This window comes from Equus przewalskii, chromosome 29 (genome assembly GCF_037783145.1).
Source record: "Equus przewalskii isolate Varuska chromosome 29, EquPr2, whole genome shotgun sequence".
Lineage (NCBI taxonomy): Eukaryota > Metazoa > Chordata > Mammalia > Perissodactyla > Equidae > Equus > Equus przewalskii.
The window spans coordinates 41408758-41427623 of record NC_091859.1 but is presented as its reverse complement, the minus strand read 5'-3'; the positions used below and the strand labels follow the sequence as shown (position 1 = coordinate 41427623).

Genomic DNA, 18866 nt, shown 5'->3' with positions numbered 1-18866 from the left:
CTCCACGATCCCAGGCTGGGTTGTGTGGAAGGTGGCGTGGCTGCTGGCAGCTCTGGGGTCACGTGTGGCGGGCTCTGTGGTCCCCAGCAGCCAGTGCACAGATGCCAAGATAATCAGGTGTACTGACCCCTCTCCACCTCCAGAGAGGGGATCTGATTGCGAGGCCACTCGGCATAACATCACTGCTCTGCCACAGCAATTGGTTCAGGTTTTGGGAGTAACTGGGCCCAAGCCAACCACACAGGCCTTCACCAGGCCACGGTGAGCAGCTCAGGCCAAGCCAGTCAGCGCCACGTGCTGGACTTTGCCTGGAAGCTTGGGGAAGAGAAAATCCTGCTCCCTCCTTTTCTCTCCCCCAACCTAGATGGGGAAGCTTGGTGCGCCAGGGACACCAGGCAGCCATGCTGTGACCACAAAGAGATCTAGGCTTAGGACAAAGCAGAGATGGCAAGGAACTGGGTCCTTGGTGTCATTGCAGAGCCCCTGGATCAAACCCACCCTGAGGCTTGCCCTATTTCCAGACTTTCTCGTTAAATGTGCCAATGATTTCTCTTATTGTTTAAACTACTTTCAGTTTTCTATTTCTTACAACCAAAAGTATCCTCTGATAAAATATGCTTATACTTTTTAATCAAATTACAAAGCACTAGCAAAAAAAAAAAAAAAAAAACCCAGGGAAGGCCTCTGATTGGCTGAGCCTGAGATACATAACCATTCCAGAAATGGAAAGAGTTAGACCAAAACTTTGTTCTCCCCAAAGACAAGACAATAGCTCCCCCCTCCCACCCGTTTTGCTAATGATAACCATGAAATAGGCAAATATGGGGTAGTATTCATGGGGACCAGCCCCTGGCACTAGATGCTAGCTGTTACCATTCCGTGGCAGGCTGGCACCACGAGGCCCTGTCCTCCCCTCGGTGTCCCCAGGGCCTGGCCCTGCATCCAGCACATGGTAGGTACTATCCCCAGACATTGTGAATGGCTGGCTCACCTCGGTTTCATTCTCCTATTGCCCAAGCCGCTGCCTTTTTCTGTGCAGAGAACTGGTGCCCGTCCCAGCCCGGGGTCTCTTCAACTCACAAAGCTCGCTTGCACGTTGCGATTTTGTACCTTCCTTGCTCCCAAAGGGCTTGAGGTGGCGCGAAGGTGGAGGGAACCGTGGGGCCAGCTTCTAACACACGTGCACATCCCAGCGCCTGGGTGGGTCAGGACGGGGCCTTTTTCTAAGTGGAAACTCTTCCTTTTCCACACGAGACGGGGAGACCCGGGGATGCCTGAGGCCCGTGAAGCACACGCTTGCTCGGTTTGGCCAGTACTTCCAGCTGGTGTCTTTTCCTTTCGTGGAATGTGCAAACATCTTTTTTAATATCCGTGTAAGATCTGTCTCTCACGAAAGAGGACTTGCAGGTTTTCTGTTTTAAAAATGCGACTTTGGACAGAAGCAAGAGGAGCCCCCAGCTGGTGCACGGCTGGCAGCGTGATTTCACGGTGTGGAGAGATGGGGGAGCGCCACCCTCCTCGCATTCGTGTTTTGTGAAAACTCCTACAGGTTCCACGCCCACAGCCTAGTGACACTGAAGCACGGACCGCAGAGCCGTAAGGCAGGACGACTGTAGCAAAGGATGCGGGGCGTTTCCCATTCATAACAAAAGGCACGGAACGTAAAGGAACCGTAATCCTGGGCCGGCCACCCTCTTTGAGCTTTTTTCTCCTGTTTTCCCCAAGCTCCTCTAATCAGTAACCCACCAGTTTTCCTTTTGTTGCTGTAACAATAACTCCTTGCATTTCCAATGCTTTGCAATAGAAGAGAAAGAATAATAATGCAAAATGAAGGCATTAGTCGGGATGGCATTATTCCCAGCTTTATTAAATTTGCTCTTACAAATGTTGAAGTCGGAGAGTTGGTCCTCCCCACCAGCGCAAATTCCACATTAATAAGCCCTGGGGGAGGGAGAGCTGGAAGGAAGGAGGAAATAAAGATTCCGGTTCCCAGGTCTGGGACTTCCCATTTGTTTTTTCCTAAATTGATTTTCCCTGCCAGCAGCTTGAGCCAAGACTTGGTCTGCTTTGAACCTTATTAAACTGTGAAACCTGAATGTCCCCGCTGAGTGTGGGCGTGACAGCCAGGCTGAGCCGGAAAGAGATCACGTGCCAGGACCTGGGAGCCAGCGAGCCAGCGCGGTAAGGGGCTTGCTTTCTGCCGTGCAGCCAGCCAGGGCCCCCGGCCACACCTTCTGGTGCCCGCCCTCCCGTCATGTGCCCCGGACTGTGTTTTAGGGCAAAGGCATTCGGCTGTTGGCGCTGACTGCACACTGAGTACAACCGTGTGCGGACTCCGCGACGTTTTCTGGGATTGTTTGCACCTAATTATTGAAACCTTTTTGACTTGTGACTGAGCAGGCCATGCTCTTGATGCCCTATTTGACCTCGGGGTGGGACATTGGCCATGTACTCATGCACCTGCACCTTGCAAGCGCCCTTGCCAGACTGGGGTTCCCCGCCCTGCTAGTCTTTCAACCCAAAGTGGCCAGAAAACGGGTTTACCCAGCCTCTTCTGCAACCAGGGCCCAGACAGTGACTTAGGCGCCACCACTGTGACATGCACCCTAAGGGACGAGGTGGCCCTGGACTTTATTCTGCTGGAGAGGGCAGATGGACAATGTTCAGCTTGGGGGTGCAGGAGGCTGCAGTGGCAACAAAGCTAAGTGCCTGGGACGCAACTGGTATCCATGTTGGTGGCAGTTGTGGGTTCGGTTCAGTGCAATTGGAGCATGCCTGTGTGGTGGGAGCATCTCTGTACAACGGGAGTGTCCCTGTGCCATGGGAACATCTCTGTGCAGTGGGAGCACCTCCGTGTGGTGGGAGCATCTCAGTGCACTGGGAGCACCTCTGTGCAGTGGGAGCATCCTCATGAGGTGGGAGCATCTCCGTGCAGTGGAGCATCCTCATGAGGTGGGTGCATCTCTGTGTGATGGCAGCATCCTCATGAGGTGGGAGCATCTCCGTGCCGTGGAGCATCCTCATGAGGTGGGAGCATCTCCGTGCAGTGGAGCATCCTCGTGAGGTGGGAGCATCCCCATGAGGCGGGAACATCCCTGTGTGGTGGCTGCAGTAGTGGCTGTTTTTCCATCAGGCCTGTCCTGTGGGTGGTTGGAAGCACTGTTCCTGGAAGGATCTTCACCTCAACATTGGCTCTCCCACCTCCTGACAACTCTGGTCTCTCCCCAAATCCTCGAATAAACTCTTTCTCTGTAACCAGCCAGAATCTGCTCCCGTTGCTTGCAAATAAGAGCTGCGCCTGATCTTATATCCTCCCGTCTTACGTCTGCTCCGCCACAAACACAGGCTGACAGAAATCCCCACGGTGGGAAGAGAAATGTCAGCATGAGAAACTCTTCTTGTGCTGATGATATTTTACATTTTTAGAGCTTTTTACAGCCTGTTAAAGCAGTTCTGAGCTCTCTGCAAACACATGAGTCACTGAGAAGGGTTCTTGGGGGTAAGACCATCAGTTCATTATTAAGCCCTTATCACCTTTAGGTCAAAACCCGTTAAGTAGTTGTCAGAGCTTCTGCGTCAGGGAGCCGGGGTCTAGCAGTGCACAGCCTCGCAGCTCCTGCTCTGCGGGTCCACAGTGCACAGAAGCAAAGAAATATCACCAGTCAGAGTTCTGTATCTGGAAAGATCCTTGCTACAGATGGGGAAACTGAGGATGAGTGACTTGTCCAATATGACACAGCAAGGTAGTGACCAGTTCAGGATGAGAACCCAGGGTCCTGGCTCTGCCCGTGAGGGGTCCGCAATACACATACATATATGAACTGTGACATCCTGGTCGCACCCTCCCCCGCTCACGGACCGCCTTCCTCTAGAGCAGTCGGCAAAGAGCGCTGATGCTGCAGTAACAGACGCCCCCGGTCTCAGGGGCTCACAGGGACTTCGGTCTCCTTCTCCTTCACGCTGTGCGTCTGCAGCCCCCCCGAGGCCCTGCCTGCTGGAGAAATGCAGGGTCTCCACCTAGCAATGAAATGCTCCAGCCCCAAAGGGCCCCGTCCTTTCTGCTCCGAACTCATTGGCCAGAGCTGATCACAGCACCCCACCCAGCCACGAGGACCCAGGGGTGTGGGTCTGGCCTCAGCCCCGGCACCCCCCACCCTACTTTCTGTCTCTGTGGATTCAGCTCCTCTAGGGACCTCATGGGGTATTTGCCCTTTTGTGACTGGCTTGTTTCACTCAGCCTGATGTCCTCAAGATTCGTCCATGTAGCATGTGACAGGATTTCCATCCTTTTGAAGGTTGAATAATATCCCATTGTGTGGATAGACCACATTTTGTTTATCCATCCATCCGTCCATCGATGGACGTGTGAGTTGCTTCCCCTCTTTGGCTGTTGTGAATTGTGCCGCTCTGAACATGGGTGCACAAGTGTCTCTTGGCGTCCCTGCTTTCAGGTTTTTTAGGTATACACTCAGAAGTCTTTCTCTTTAAATTATAAGCCAAATATTATTTTCTTGCTCAAGTGGAAAATTACAAATGAGTCCAAACTTTAGTGGGCACACCCCTCGCACACCCCACGCTCTGGCCTTTCTCTCTTATTCTGGAGTCTCCCTTCTTTCCTCAGGGGACTGGAGGGACCTCCTCTGCCGCAGGCCCCTCCACCACCGGGCGGGAAGCCTTTTCTCCCTGCCCAGAGCACACGATCTCCTCCCACCTGGGATCCCGGGGCCTCAGCCTGCCCAGCGGAACCTTCCCGAAAACCACAGTTGGTCCTTCCAGAGACGAACACCACAGGCGGCAAAGTGGGTGCCCCAGAGGCCAAGGGCGTCTCCTCTGAGCTCTCCTGCCAGTGGGTGACTGTTATGGAGCGTGGGCACGTGCACACAGGACCCGAAATAAATGTTAATGCTCAGAAGGGGTGCAGTCAAGGCACCAGGAAGGCTGCAGTGACCACCCCGCTGGGTTTTCCTAAATGCCACCTCTCCAGCAGACCCCGCCCCAGTGGGGTGGAGGCTCCCGTGACCAGGCTGGGCTCCTGGCCCCCGTGGTGACCCTCCAGCTTCCAGGACGGGCCTGGGGTCTTGCTGCCTGAGGGAGGGGCCCATCGCCCAGCAGGCTGCTATGGAGTATGTTGTGAACCCAAATCCATATGGTGAAGCCCTGATGCCCCTGTAGCTGTGCTTGGAGATGGGGCCTCAAAGGAAGGAATTACGGTCAAATGAGGTCATAGGGGCGGGGCCCTGATCCTCCAGGACCAGCCCTACAGGCAGAGACATGAGAGAGTTCTCTCTCGGCCAGGTGAGGACACAGAGGGAAGCTGGCCATGTGCCAGCCGGAAGAGAGCCCTCTCCAGACCCCAAGGATGCTGGTACCCCCATCTTGGACTTCCGGCCTCCAGATCTGTGAGAAATAATGGCTGTCGCTTAAGCCCCTGTCTGTGGTATTTGTTACGGCGGCCTGAGCGGAGGGAGACACAGCGCCAGCAGAGGCAGAGGGTGCCTCCGAGGACCGCTCTCCACGTCCTCCGTCAGACAGTGTTTGGAGGAGGGCCCTCTGGGGACGGGAGGAGGCCAGAGGATTCATGACCCTCCTGTGCAAGAACCCGCCAGGGGTGGGACAGGGAGCCCCCTCTCCCAGGGCCGTGCATGTGTGTGAGTGTGTGTGTGGGGGAGGGATGAGCCTGAACAGCCCAGACCCTGGCAGATGCACCCAGGCCACATTGGGGATGAGCCGGTGGCCTTCCCTCCCCACTGCAAGGCTCCAGAACTGGAGCTGGCGGAGGGAAGGGCTGCCTCGGGCCTCCGGGCAGCGACGGCGAGGCAGGCGAGGGGAGCACGGTTTCTGCAGTGGGTGGACAGGCCCCGGCCGTGGAGGGGACGAGGGTGAGTGGCCCTCCTGGGGGGCCTCCAGCATTTCCTCTCCCTGTCATGGCAGCAGCAGCTGGGGCGGGGGTGGGGCCTCCCGTTCCAGGAGGTCACCTGAGTTCCAGCTCCCTGCGCCCCAGCAGCAGGTGGCCAGGGGGCCTGTCCTGACCCTTTGGACATGAGATCAGGGGCCTCCCACGGTCTCAAGGGATGGCTGCTTCCAGGCCCGGGGGTGATTGATTCTGGAACTCCTGCGGGGTGGGGGGAACTGGCTGTTGGGGTGTGTGTGTGTGTGTCTCTGGGACCCATATCCTTGGGAGCACAGGTTCTCAGTGACACGAAAGCGATGAAAATCGGGTGTAAGGCTGAGAGGGGAGGTTGCCCAGCCCCTGTGCGGGATGAGAGCTGGTGGCACCGGCCTTCTCCCACGGTTGGGCCACCAGGAGCAGCAGCGGCGGCGGCAGCTGAAGGGGAACTTGGCAGCCTGAGCACAGGATCCCCAAGTTTTGAACAGACTGAGAAGTAGACACCCACGGGGGCCTGAGACCTGAGGCTCCAAGGGCCACCTGCTCCTCCATGTCCCTGCCCTGCCCCCCCAGGTGCTGAGCTCCAGGAAGATGGGGGCGGGGGTGGGGGCACAGGGAGCCGAGCCCACCCACAGGCAGTGCTAGGGCTGGTGAACTAGGCCGGGGGCTCTTCCTGGGGGCAGGCAGGGAGACAGGGCAGCCCCCGAAGTGCTCCTGGATGCTGAGCGAGGCCGGGGGACAGGCAGCCCTCCCAGCATCAGCACCCAGGACAGATCCCGAGCACGGAGGAGGGCCCTTGGGGTGCTGGGGTGCTGGAGGAGGAAGGGGGACCCTGGGGGAGGAAGTCAGCCTCTGACAGCCGCTCAGGGGCGGGCAGCAGGCCAAGGACCGCAAGCAGATTCACGGACGTGCAGGCCAACGGTGTGCCCAGTTCACCTGCACAGCTTTGAGGACACGCCCGTTACAACTGTGCAAGTGGCCCCCGCCCACCACGTGTAGACGATGCGTTGGCAGCATTTCCTGTTATAAAATGAAGCCGCAGAGAATATCCATGTCATTTTAAACTGAAGTCTGGGGTCAGATAAACGAAATAGGAGATGAGGCAGGGCCTGGAGATGAGTTAAGATATTACATCATTTTTGCTTATCTTTTCCAAGAAGAAAACATAGGCTACACCCGGCCTGGCCTTCTTTTTTCTAGAAGCCTCCTCTGTGATTCAGCTCATCCTACAGACACCTGCCGGCCACCCTCTGAGCCAGGCCCCGGTGGGTTCAGGGCCCTAGCCACGAGTGCCATGTACCCCTGCCCTCAGTGCTCCCAGGCTGGCAGCCAACATTCGTCAGAGCGGAGCCCTCAAGAGCTCTGCAGCTGCACAGAATCCCAGCTCCCTGCTCACGGCTGTGGGAGCCTCAGCCTCGTCCTCTGTAAAACGGGATGCATGGTGGCAGCTAGCCCCGGGGACGGGAGGGTTAAATGAGGGGTCGCGTGGGGACCCAGCACAGGTGCCCGCCCAGAGCAGGAGCACAGATGTACCAGCGGGCGCACATGTGTGCATGCATGCATGCAAGTATGGGTGTGCACATGTGTGCATGTGCATGGAGGAGGGGCTCCAGTGGGAGAAGGCCAGCAGCCAGAGGCGAGCCTGGAAAGGCCAGCAGACCCCTCCCCACGAAGGGCCTTCAATACCAGGTTACCATGCACAACCTTCCCCCCAGGGCGCTGGGTGCCCCGAATGAGAGGTAAGCTCATGCGACCTGGGGCCCTCCCTCCAGCTGCCAGTGCTGACCTGGCCGGAGGCAGCCAGACGTGGAGCTGGGAGCCGCTCGGAAGCCACTGCAGTCTCTGGGGAGAGAGGCGGCCTAGCCAGGCGGGAGCAGCGGGCACAGGGAGGAGGGTGAGGCGGCCTCCAGGGTGACGGGCGGGGGCCTGTTTTCCACATGACCTGTCACCCCTGAAGCGCTGGGTCCCAGCTCCTTTGCTGGGAAGTGTGGCCGGGCCGCATCAACGAAACCGCACAGCGCCCCCATCAGACACCATGGGCTTCGATGCCCCACAGCGGGGGCTCCCAGGGCAGGGGGCTTTGAGTCCCTCCTGCCCCCAGAGGTGGCCTGCAGGCTCTGGAGGGAGTGCCGCTCCCCAGACTCCCGGAGCTGCCCGGGGCCGTGAACTTGATGGGAAAACAAGGACAGCTTTGTGTTCGATGACTCACCGACCTCTGAGGGCCAGTTCGCTTCCCTCCGGTAAAGAATGCAGTCAACAAACCCGGCCGGAGGCGCCGTCCCCAAGGCTTGTTCCAGAAGACCTGCTCAGGTCATACCCAGGGCTGCTGACGCCCCGAAATATCCTCTCCACTCATCACTGCTCCGAAAGCCCGGGCAGCACAGACCCGCGTGAGATCTGCTTATTAGTGAGTTAACACAGACGGACACGGGTTACACTCGCACGTTTTAAAGGCGCCTGAGAGTTGCATTCAGTACAGTTGGATTCCTTCGTAATCTTAAAGACATTACGCTGAGGAAGTGTCCCGGCTTCCCTGGATGCCGGAAGGGGGCCTAGAGAGCAAGTCAAGATCCCTGAGGGGCCGGCCCGGTGGCCCAGCGGTTAAGTGCACACGTTCTACTTCGGCGGCCCAGGGTTCGCTGGTTCAGATCCCAGGTGCGGACATGGCACCGCTTGGCCCACCATGCTGTGGTAGGCATCCCACATAGAAAGTAGGGGAAGATGGGCATGGATGTGAGCTCAGGGCCAGTCTTCCTCAGCAAAAAGAGGAGGATTGGCAGCAGGTGTTAGTTCAGGGCTAATCTTCCTCAAAAAAAAAAAAGACCCCCCGAGACGGAGATGGGGCCTCACTCAGCAGCAAGACTGACAGAGGGCTCCCCGATTGAATATTTGTCTATTTTAGGATAATTCTTTTCTCTTCTCGACGTGCCCCCTGCGTGGTCCTCGCACGCCCTCTTCACCTGCGCCCTGCCGAGGGCTGGACCGCACGGGGTCCTCCTCCCGCAACTCGGGACAGCTCATGATCCGCTTTGGGGCGTGTTTTTGCTGGAACATTGTTGACTTTATCTGTTGGGACTCGTCACTTCCGGCAGCTTTTGGAGCCCCGGCCTCGGAACCAGGGGGCGTCCAGTGTTCCGTGCAGGTCGCGGCAGGAGCCCCGGAGTCGGGCTGAGATGCAGATTCAGGATCCGCAGGTGCAGGCCAGCCTGGGACTCCGCATTTGAGAGGGGAGGAGGAGCGTGGTCGTGAGACTCCCCCGCAGAACCTGAACAAACAAAGACAAGAACAGTAGGTCAGCTTCTCGAACCCCAGCCCTGGAGACACAGAGGAAGCATCCGGAAGGGCCCCCACTGACGCCGAGGACCGGTGGCTCTCACAGACTAACCGATCACTGCAATCGGTCAGCAGACGTCAGGGCGCGGGGGCTGACCCCTGGCTGGGGGCTCAGTGGGACTAGGGCGGAGGAGGCCCTGGCCTCGCGGTGCTGGTCTTCTAGTGGGGGACACAGGCCGAGCGCTGCCTCGGCTCTCTGGGGCGGCCTCCCAGAGCCGAGACCTCGGGCTCACGCCCCTCCAGGGCCCAGCGGTCAGTCGGAGAAGCAGCAGATGGACGAGTTTCTCCTCAACTGGATGGAATCACGTCTCTTTCCACTATGCTTTCAAAGAGAACCCCACACTGTATCGGCTTCCGGCCCGCAGCCCGTCTCCACCCCGGAAACTCGCAGTGGCAGGCGCTGCTGTGGCGAGTGAGTGCGGAAACCAGAGGCGGGCCTGGGGCGGGCGGAGGGCTGGCCGCCGGTGGGACAGGCACAGGGTCACAGGCCTACGTTGGCCTCATCTGGCTTGGGGCTTGGCCTGAGCTCCCTGGTGGCCGAAGTGAGACCTGGTCAGTGACATGACCTTCGTTGTCAGGTCCGGTTCTTGGAGGGGCCACCAGTGCTTCACCTAAAACTAAGGCTCGGTGTGCATGTGGAAGGTTCTGGGTCTTGGGGCTGCAACGGCTGGTCTTCTATCCTAATTTACGTTCCCTGCCCCTGATTTCACGTATAACTTACCAGTTCATAACAAGCTGCTTTGATGTAGACCGCATCAAACATTTCGAACGAGGCCGGGGGTCACACATGGACGCGCTCCTTGCCCGCCCTGGTGAGCTGCTCCGTTACGGGGTGGGCAGCCCGGCTAGAGCCGCCCTTTCACTCCCTCAGGCCCCGGCCGGGCTGCAGCGGGACCCGGGCTCACCCCCACGGGCTTCAGTCTCCCCATTGCCGGTGAGGCTCCCCGGCTGGTGTCCTGGCCTCTCCCCCAGGCTGGGATTTGTCAGAGAGCTCGGGACCCACAAAAGCCGCCCCTGCCCGTGGGCCCACGTGCTGGCAGGTGCCAGCAGAGTCCCCAGGTATCAGAGCAGGCCCAGCAGCCCATGGAGGCCCGGGATGCTCAGACCTCCATGATGCAGCCCCCCCACTCAGGGGGTGGGGGCAGAACAGAGGGCCCAGCGCCCTGGTGTGGACACAGCCCAGCCAGCCCGCTCCCTGCCACAACTTCCACCCTTGGCCTGATCCTTCCATGTCGAGGACTCTGATGATAACAGCCATGCCCAACCTCTGCCGCCCCAACCCCGGGGCTTAGCAGGTCCCAGGCCTATCCTGGGTTCCATGAGGGAGCTGGGAGCCAAGGAGGGTGGTTCAGGGACCTCAGCCCATCATCTGAGACGAGTGGCCACCTTCTTGATGGTTCTCAGACCAGGGACAGGATTCTGGCCCGATCCTCGGCCCCCAAACCTGTTCCTCTGAAGCCAGGGCCACCCTTGCTCTCCCAGCCACCCACTGAGCCCTGCCTGGGGCCACCAGCCTGTCCCCGGGCACCTTCCAAGTGCCTTGTGGCCACTGAGCCCTGTGAAGCCCGTATGCTCCTATCACAGACCACAAAACTGAGGTCATCCCGGCTCTGCCCCCCACCCCGCCCCTGCACACTCCATCCCAGGCTCGTTCCTCCCACTGGATGGCTTCTGCAGCAGACCCGTGGGCTGGTGTCACCATGACTGGCAATGGGGGAGGAGCCCACCTCTCCTCCCTGCTGCCTGATTCACACCCGCTCATCTGCCAGGGTCCCTCCTTGCATTTGCTAACAGGGCGCTCCTTTCCGCCTCCAGCAGAAAACCAATCGCATGAGAAGTGAGCCCTTTGAACGGGGTGGTGGGTGGCAGCCCAACCGGGTGCAGAAATGTTCCCCCACGCGGCCCAGAAGAAACCCCCAGGGTCGTTCTTCCCCAGGGGCCATGCCGACCCCTGACCCTTTAACAGTGGGGCCCAGAGAAGCAGGTCCCTCGGGTGGCTTCTGCCAACAGGTCCCGTCCTGGGCATCTTTGCTGCCGGGCTGGCCGCGGCAATACTGCTGGCTCTCAGGAACGTTCTGGCCCCTGCCCTCCTCACTGGACAGTTTCCTGGGCCCAGACATCAGTCATCGGCGGCCCACAGGCTCCCCCAGTCCACTCACCGGTGGCCAGGGGAGCTGGCCCTCCCCAGCCACTGTCAGGAGGACCCAGGGATAACCTGTCTGGGGGTCCCACACCTGCTGGGGCAGCCAGGGCGGGGGTCACCTGCTCCTCCCCCCGATGTGCCTCCCTCCCTGCGAGGGTCCAGTGTTTCTACTCCTGCTGAGCAAACTGCCCGGGGGGGGGGACAAAGGCAGGGCCAGCGCTCTGTACCCAGCCCCCACCCGAGGGTCCCCGGTACCCTGGAGAGGCTGCTGGACCTTTCAGGGCTTCCTTCTGGGGTCTCCCGCCCCTCTGTCAGGGTGAGATGGAGAAACTGGCTAACAGGAAGCCGCTCCTCTGGGAGTGGGGAAGGTAGGCCCCCCGTGAGGCGAGGTCTCTGGGGGTGAGGACCCTGGGGGCCGTCCACGGGGCCTGGCGTCGCAGACACGAGCTCGGGAGCGGGCTAGACATGTTTTATTCCACCCTCTCCCTGCCACAGCCACCCCAGGCAGAATGAGCACAGGCCGCTTGGAGGGGCTGGGACAGCCACGCACAGGAGGTGGCACTGTGGCCTGAGGCGAGCGGGGAGGGGGACGGCAGGTCTGCTACTGACCCCCAATGCTCTGGGGGTCCGTCTGGGGGCCTGACCGAGCCCCGGGATTCACAGTCTCCGTGGGTGTGGATATTGGAGGGCCGGGGGTGGCGTGAGTGGCGACACCTGTTCCACGCACATGAGGTTGCCTCGTGCACCTGGTGACCTGCGCGAGGCAGGGGGAGCCTCAGACGCAGATGCCCCAGGACGGAGCCGTGCTGGGGAAGTCGGGGGTCAACGTTATCCCAACAAGGACTCGGGGATGCCCACGCGGCTGAGGCCACAGGGGACAGACAGGACGGAGTAAAAAACTCGCACACGCGCACCACACGGGCACACACACGGGGTCAGTAAAAACATGAGCCCTCACACGACGCTCTGCCGCCCCCCGGCCCCCCCAAACTCAGCTGTGCCCGAGCCGCCACCCCGGCCAAAGTCAATAAAGATGCCTTCGGAATCTGAGTCCACTGACTCCAGGATCTGGTCCACGAGGTTCTCGGGGCTGGAGGACGGCGGGGAGCTGCGGGCTGCACCTGAGCCGGGCTCGGGGGGCTGCGTGGGGGGGTACAGTCTGCTGGGGCAGGGCCCCAACTGCGGGGCCGGGGACGGTCTGAAGACCCCAGTGGGGCCCTGGCCGGGCGTGTCAGCAAAGCCCTGGGGCTCGGGGCAGGACGTCATCTCAGAGACCGAGTGCCTGCGGATGCCCGGGCCGCTGGCCGCCGCGCCCTCAGCCTCATGCTCGGCCACGGGGTTCAGCAGCGGCGTGTTGTAGCTCTTGGAGCGCACCACCGGGTTCTTGGCCAGGACGTCCCCCGAGCGGGAGCGGCGCAGAAAGTGCTTCTCTGCAGACAGACAGACAGACACACAGGGCATCAGACACCAGGGGACAGGGCAGTACTCAGCAAAGTTGCCGGTTTCGGGCTCTTCCTTTGGCCAGACACCAGGCAGCACCTACTATGTACACCTACTGTGTGCACCTACTGTGGGGTCAGCTCTGCGCCAAGGGGCAGCTACAGGGACAAGCCTGACTGGTGCAGATCCTGGCCCAGCACGACCACAGGCACTCCTGAGGGGGCAGCTGGGCCGGGCAGGGAGGGACATAGGTTCCCACCCCAGCTCTGTCCCCACGTCCCACCCTGTGTGCCCTCCTGCTGTCTCCTTGGTCCCAGCCTCTCAGACTGAATGGGCAGTGGCTGGGGGGCTGAAGCCAAGTGCTCAGGTTCAAAGGTGCACCCTGCCAGTGACCTGTGACGTGCCTCAGTCTCCCCACCTGTGGAAAGTCAACAAATCCTAGCACCTTCTTAGGCAGACACAGCCCCTGCCCTCAGAGCCGGGGTCCTAGTGCGTTGAGGGGACAAACCCACCGCGTGGGCCTCAGGTCGGGCGGTGCTAAGTCCACGGCAGGGGCAGATGACACGTGTGACCAGAGCTGGGGTTATTCTGAGTGTGGGGGGCCCTGGAGGGCAGGGGACGGCGGGCCGAGTCTGCGTGGGGCAGGCTAGCCTCCCACTCAGGACCCTGCGGTTCCGCACAGTGACTACCAGGTGGCAGGGCTGAGCGTGGCCAGCGGGTCCAGGGCCTTTCCTGGATCAGAAGGCTCCCTCCTTGCCAGGCCAGGGGTGCCCAGCGTGCAGGGCCACACAGACGGGGCCCTGGCGGCTCTTCTACCAGCACGCTGGGGGCACTCTGGATGAGGGGGGCCCTCTCGAGTGGTCCCCTCGGTCTGGGATGCTCTTTGAGCACCTCTCCCCAGGCCCAGCTTCTCCAGGCCCTTCAGCTCCGCAGTCCTCTCGGCCTGGCCTTCCCTGAGCTCCCAGCCCTGGTCCTCGTGTCACCTGGGTCACCTGGGGACTCATCTGGGCCTCATTTACTCATTGGTCGGCCTCCTCTGGTGGATGAGAGCCCATGAGGGTGGGGCTTGGTCTCTGCTGAACCCCCAAGACCAAGAACAGAGGCTGGTGCACAGCAGGTGCCGAATGAACCAATGGGGTGTCTGTTCAAGGAGCAATGTGCCTGGCTTCTGCCGGACGCGCCAGGCAGCCCCTGGACGCCCACCCTCCAACCTCATCCCTCCCCTGGGACTCCCCAAACTAGCTGGGATTTCTGGGGCTCTGGGCCTTTGCACGTGCTGTGTCGTCTGCCTAATTCCCCACTTTCAGGATTGAGCACGGATGTGACTTTCTCCAGAACACAGAGGCCTCTGCAGGGCTCTCAGGGGCGTCATCACATCACCACTTATGGTGTCTGTCCAGCGGGTCCCCTCAGCTCTTGAAGGAGGGACCCCAAGCGACCCATCTCCATGCATCCAGGGCCCAGCACATGGCAGGGCCAGTGGATGCTCAGGACGGGTTTGCTGGGACTGAAGAGCGAATCCCCAGTGGGATCCTGGTTCTGCTCGCCTTTTCACTGGGAGGCCTGGGCCCCCAGGGCAGAGGAGGACAGAGCCAGTGGCTACCCCACTCTCCGCCCAAGGCCCAGGGGACCCCTACCCAGGATGCAGGAGTGTGTGAAGGGGCCTTCGCTGGAATAGAGGCCGTAGGTGCCCAGGTAGGGCGACACCACCTTCTGGATCAGCGTCTCCAGGCGGAGGTAGTCCTTGGTCACGCCCCGGGACTCGTGCACCCCCTGCAAGAGACAGAGGGACTCGGGGGGGTCAGGTGCCCTCGCTCACGCTGTTCCATCCACCAGACAGCCTGTTCCCTGCCTCCCTAGCCCAGCCAGGTCACCATGAACAGCAGTCCCTCCTCCCTGTTCTGACAGGGTCCTGGGAGACCGTGCTGCCCGGCGGGAAAGGGCCTGGGGCCAAGTGAGGTTGGCCTTGAGCTCTGCCCCTCGGGAGAGTTTCCCGTGCGCTGGCTTCCTAGAGGCTCCAGGCAGTCCTGCAGGGCCGCGCTCATTCCCCAAGCGTCCCCGCCCTCACTCCTGACCCCGTGGAGGGGTGCAGGCCAGAAGAGGCTGCCCCACAGGCCAGGCAGGGCCCAAGCCTGGGCTGGGCAGCCAAGGCCCGTCCATCTAATGAACTGCCCCTCCCAACTGCTCCGCGCTGCCAGGTCTCATCTGCCTCCTCCAGCTTCACTGGAGCCAAAGCCTTGGAGGAAGGAAGCTGCCGAGAGGACAGCCTTGGTCTTGCTGACCGAGGGGCAACCTCTGCGCCCCCAGCACCCTCGGCAGAGCGCCGGCACACGGCAGGCACTCAGTGAGCGACTGTGAATGAATGAGGTCTGAACGGAGGGATGAATGAAAGACACGACTCCGCAGGGCCGCCAGCCGGTTAAGGAACAAGATACACTCGGGCAGAATGTGAAACAAGAGTTCAAGACGACAAGGGAACCCAACTGTGTGCTGCCCACAGAAACCCACTCGCCCCGTAAAGATGCACAGATGGAAAGCGCGAGCGGACGGAGATGCCAGGGGCACGCCGAGCAGCAGGGGCAGGGGCAGCTACGTCAACTTCAGGCAGGGCGGACTTGGACCAAGAACGTGACCAGGGAGAAAGGAGGTCACGACATGATGCCAGAGGCCACAGCAAACGTGGACATGTACGCGCCTCACAGCAGAGCGCCAAGCCACGTGGGCAAAGCTGACAGACCTGCAGGGAGAAACAGAGACCCCCTCACGGCAGAGACTTCTGCCCCCTCTCAGAAAGACGCAAAGAGCAACAAAAAAACAAACAACCCGATCAAAAAATGGGCAGAGGACACGAACAGACATTTCTCAAAAGAAGATATGAATATGGCCAATAGACACATGAAAAGATGTTCATCATCGCTAATCATCAGGGAAATGCAAATCAAAACTACACTAAGATATCACCTTACACCCGTTAGATTGGCAAAAACATCCAAAACCAAGAGTGACAAATGTTGGAGAGGATGTGGAGAAAGACGCAAAGAGGCCGGCCCCGTGGCCGAGTGGTTAAGTTCGCGCGCTCCGCTTGAGCGGCCCAGGGTTTCACTGGTTTGGATCCTGGGCGTGGACATGGCACCAGTTGTCAGGCCACGCTGAGGCGGTGTCCCACATACCACAATTAGAAAGTACCCACAACTAAAACATACAACTATGTACTGGGGGGCTTTGGGGAAAAAAAGCAGAGAAAAAAAAAGAAGATTGGCAACAGCTGTTAGCTCAGGTGCCAATCTTTGGAAAAAAAACAAAAAAAGAAACAGACGCAGAGCATCGGTATGGACACGCCGACTTCCGTACGGACACGCCGACTTCCGAACTCAACGGCACCATCGACCAACTGGATCTATCCGCCTTCTAGACGACGTCATCCGACCACCACGGAACACGCATGCCTCTCACGCTCACGGGAACATTCGCCAAGATAGACCCATCCTGGGCTGTGAAACGCACCTTAACAGAGTCGAGAGAACAGAAACCATACGACGCCTGCTCTCAGAGCACACGGGAACTAAGCAGGAGCCAGTGACGGAGCGATAGCTGGAAAATCCCCAGATACACGGAGACGAAATAACTCACTTCCAAATGACATGCGGGTCAAAGAAGAACCCTCCAGAGAGATTTTCAAGGATTTGAACTCGATGAAAATGAAACCACCACTTACCCAAGTTCACGGGAAAGATGTGCAGACACGGAATCTGACAGCACGAATGGATATATCAGAAAAGAGAGAGATCTACAATCAAAATAGAAGTTTCCACCAGAGGAGAGTAGGAAGAGAAGAGGAAATAAGTCCAAAGTAAGCAGAGAAAAAGAAACAAGCATCAGAGTGGAAATCAGCGAAACTGAAAACAGGAAACTGACTGAGAAAAATCAATGAAACCAGAGGCTGGTTTTTTGAAAAGATCAATAGAAGCAATAAGCCTCCAGCCAGGCTAAGAAACGGAGCGAGGGGACACGAGCCACTAATGTCAGAGATGAAAGGGGGGCAGCAGTACAGACTCTGTGAATCCAGCTGTGTTTGGATGGGGTGGAGGGGGTGGGACTCCATGGGTGCCCCCAAGTCATCCAGATGAACCCCAAGGACCCCACATCTCCCCGGGATCCTCTCCACCCCCAGCAACAGTGACACAGAGGAGGATGGCGCTCCCGCTGGGCTGTGCTGGGCATCTGGCAAACTTTATATTGTCCGTTCCCAGAACTTGTTTACTCGCGTGCACTCAGATGCACGGCCGTTACCCCGGCTTCCGGCACCCCGAGTGAGGGAACTGTGACTCTGTGGGGGACGCCCAGGGCACTCGGGAGGCCCTCAAGCCACCCTGACCAGCAGCTGTGACCTCAGATCCATCCGGGACTCGAAAACAGTGGGGACGAGTTCACTGCGGGGATGGGAGAGGTCACTTGAAGTGCGGGCCAGGTTGGGGGCAGGAGAACAGTCTGGGGGGCAAAGGGCTGAAGCCCAGGAAGCTGCAGGAGGCACAGTGGCCACCAGGGGGCAGCACCACCGCAGCCAGGAGGCCACCCGGTGCCGCTCCTGGGACCAAGGTGCCACTCTCCGCCTTCCTGCCTCTAAATCCCAGCCCGGCGCCCGCTCCCAGGAGCATCCAATTTCTCCTCATCATCCTCACACAGGCCAAGAGAGGCAACAAACCCCAACACCCCAGCTTCGAGGCAGCCAGGTCTGATCTAAGATCCGTCGAAACCCCAGGGCCAGGCCGGGCATCCTGCCTGGCCGCCAGGATGACCACCAGCTCCCGCCAGCACAGTCCCTTGACCCTTCAAACCTCCAAGCCCAGCAGCCCCTCCCTGCTCTGGAACCTTCACCGGCTGCCCTGGGCCCCAGGCCCCACCTCGAAGGCCCGAATCTAGAAGGATCTCCACATGACAGGGACTCAGGACACGGACCTGGGCTTTGAGATCATCCGACTGGGGCGAGCAAGGACTCGAGCTCCCCGCCTGCACGAGGGCTGTGGCGGTGCCCCCTCATCCTGCGACAGGAGACGAGTCGTACACTGCAGCGGGGGGCAGTGCCGGCAGGGGGCTCAAGACGCAGCCGTCCGCAGAAAGGCCCAGTTGGCAGTGGAGGCTGCTGGGGGCCCAGGAGACCCCGTCCTGGGCAGGCCGCTCGCCCCCAGATGCTGGCAGTGGGGCTACCCAGAGCACGCAGCTGCCCCCTCCCCAGAGTGACCTCGTGGATGACAGCCACCTGCACCAGAAACGTCTGGGACCACCACGGGGAGTCGGGGGCGGCTCAGAGCCCCAGTGGCTGCCTGAGGAGGGGGGTGAAGGCCCAGCCCCCTGCCCACGAGGGACGGCTCTGGTCCCATTCACACACCTGAGCTCCCCGTGGGGTGAGGCTGAGGCCAGCCTTCTCCTAACCCACACCTTTGTCCCCACCCCACACCCCTCCCACTTCATGCTCTCCCTTCTCGGTTTCTCCTGAGTGTCCCCACTGATAAGTCACGTGGACCCAAACCCTTGTCTCAGGCTCTGCCTCTGGGGAGCCCAGCCTGAGACACCACCTGCCCCTGAGCTTGGCCTCACACCCACAGATGCCCTGGCACGGGGCTAAGTGGTGGCCTCCCCAGGCCCCCACCCACCTGTAGCACCAGCAGCATCTGGACGATGGCGGGGGGCACGCGGGCGTGGGTGCGGGCCAGTGCATCCTCCAGCTTCACACTGAGGGTGATGGTGTTCCGGAAATGCAGCAGGGCCAGCTGGCGCACCGATGGCTCCTTGCCCTGCAGACACAGAACACAGCGCTCACCCTGGTGCTGTCATGTGAGACTGTCGCTTCCCCCCACATCCCCAGTCCTGGGGCCAGATACAGGCGAATGGACCCACTGACCCTCAGGCCCCCTCCCACCCGGTCGTGCTCCCCAGATGACCCTTGCCCTGAGAAGAGGGGCCCCCATCAGCTTTCTCAGGCAAGGAAAGGGTTCCTGTCGCACACAGAGCCCCTACTATGCGCTGGGCATGGCCTACTGTGTGCTGCTCAGGGCTTTATAGCGC

General features: G+C 60.0%; 1 protein-coding gene across 2 annotated transcripts in view; it reads right to left on the bottom strand.

The window, feature by feature from the left end:
* Nucleotides 1-11817: 11817 nt before the first annotated feature.
* The window catches only part of PRR5 (proline rich 5), a 54649-nt gene continuing 47600 nt past the window's right edge, over nucleotides 11818-18866 (bottom strand). For both annotated transcript variants that reach the window (XM_070600498.1, XM_008508323.2), the window contains 3 exons: nucleotides 18455-18595; nucleotides 14441-14576; nucleotides 11818-12793 (listed from right to left, as the gene is read on the bottom strand). In XM_070600498.1, the coding sequence (XP_070456599.1) occupies nucleotides 12318-12793; nucleotides 14441-14576; nucleotides 18455-18595 (753 nt within the window). In that variant the 3' untranslated portion in view covers nucleotides 11818-12317. The remainder of the gene's footprint in view (nucleotides 12794-14440; nucleotides 14577-18454; nucleotides 18596-18866) is intronic.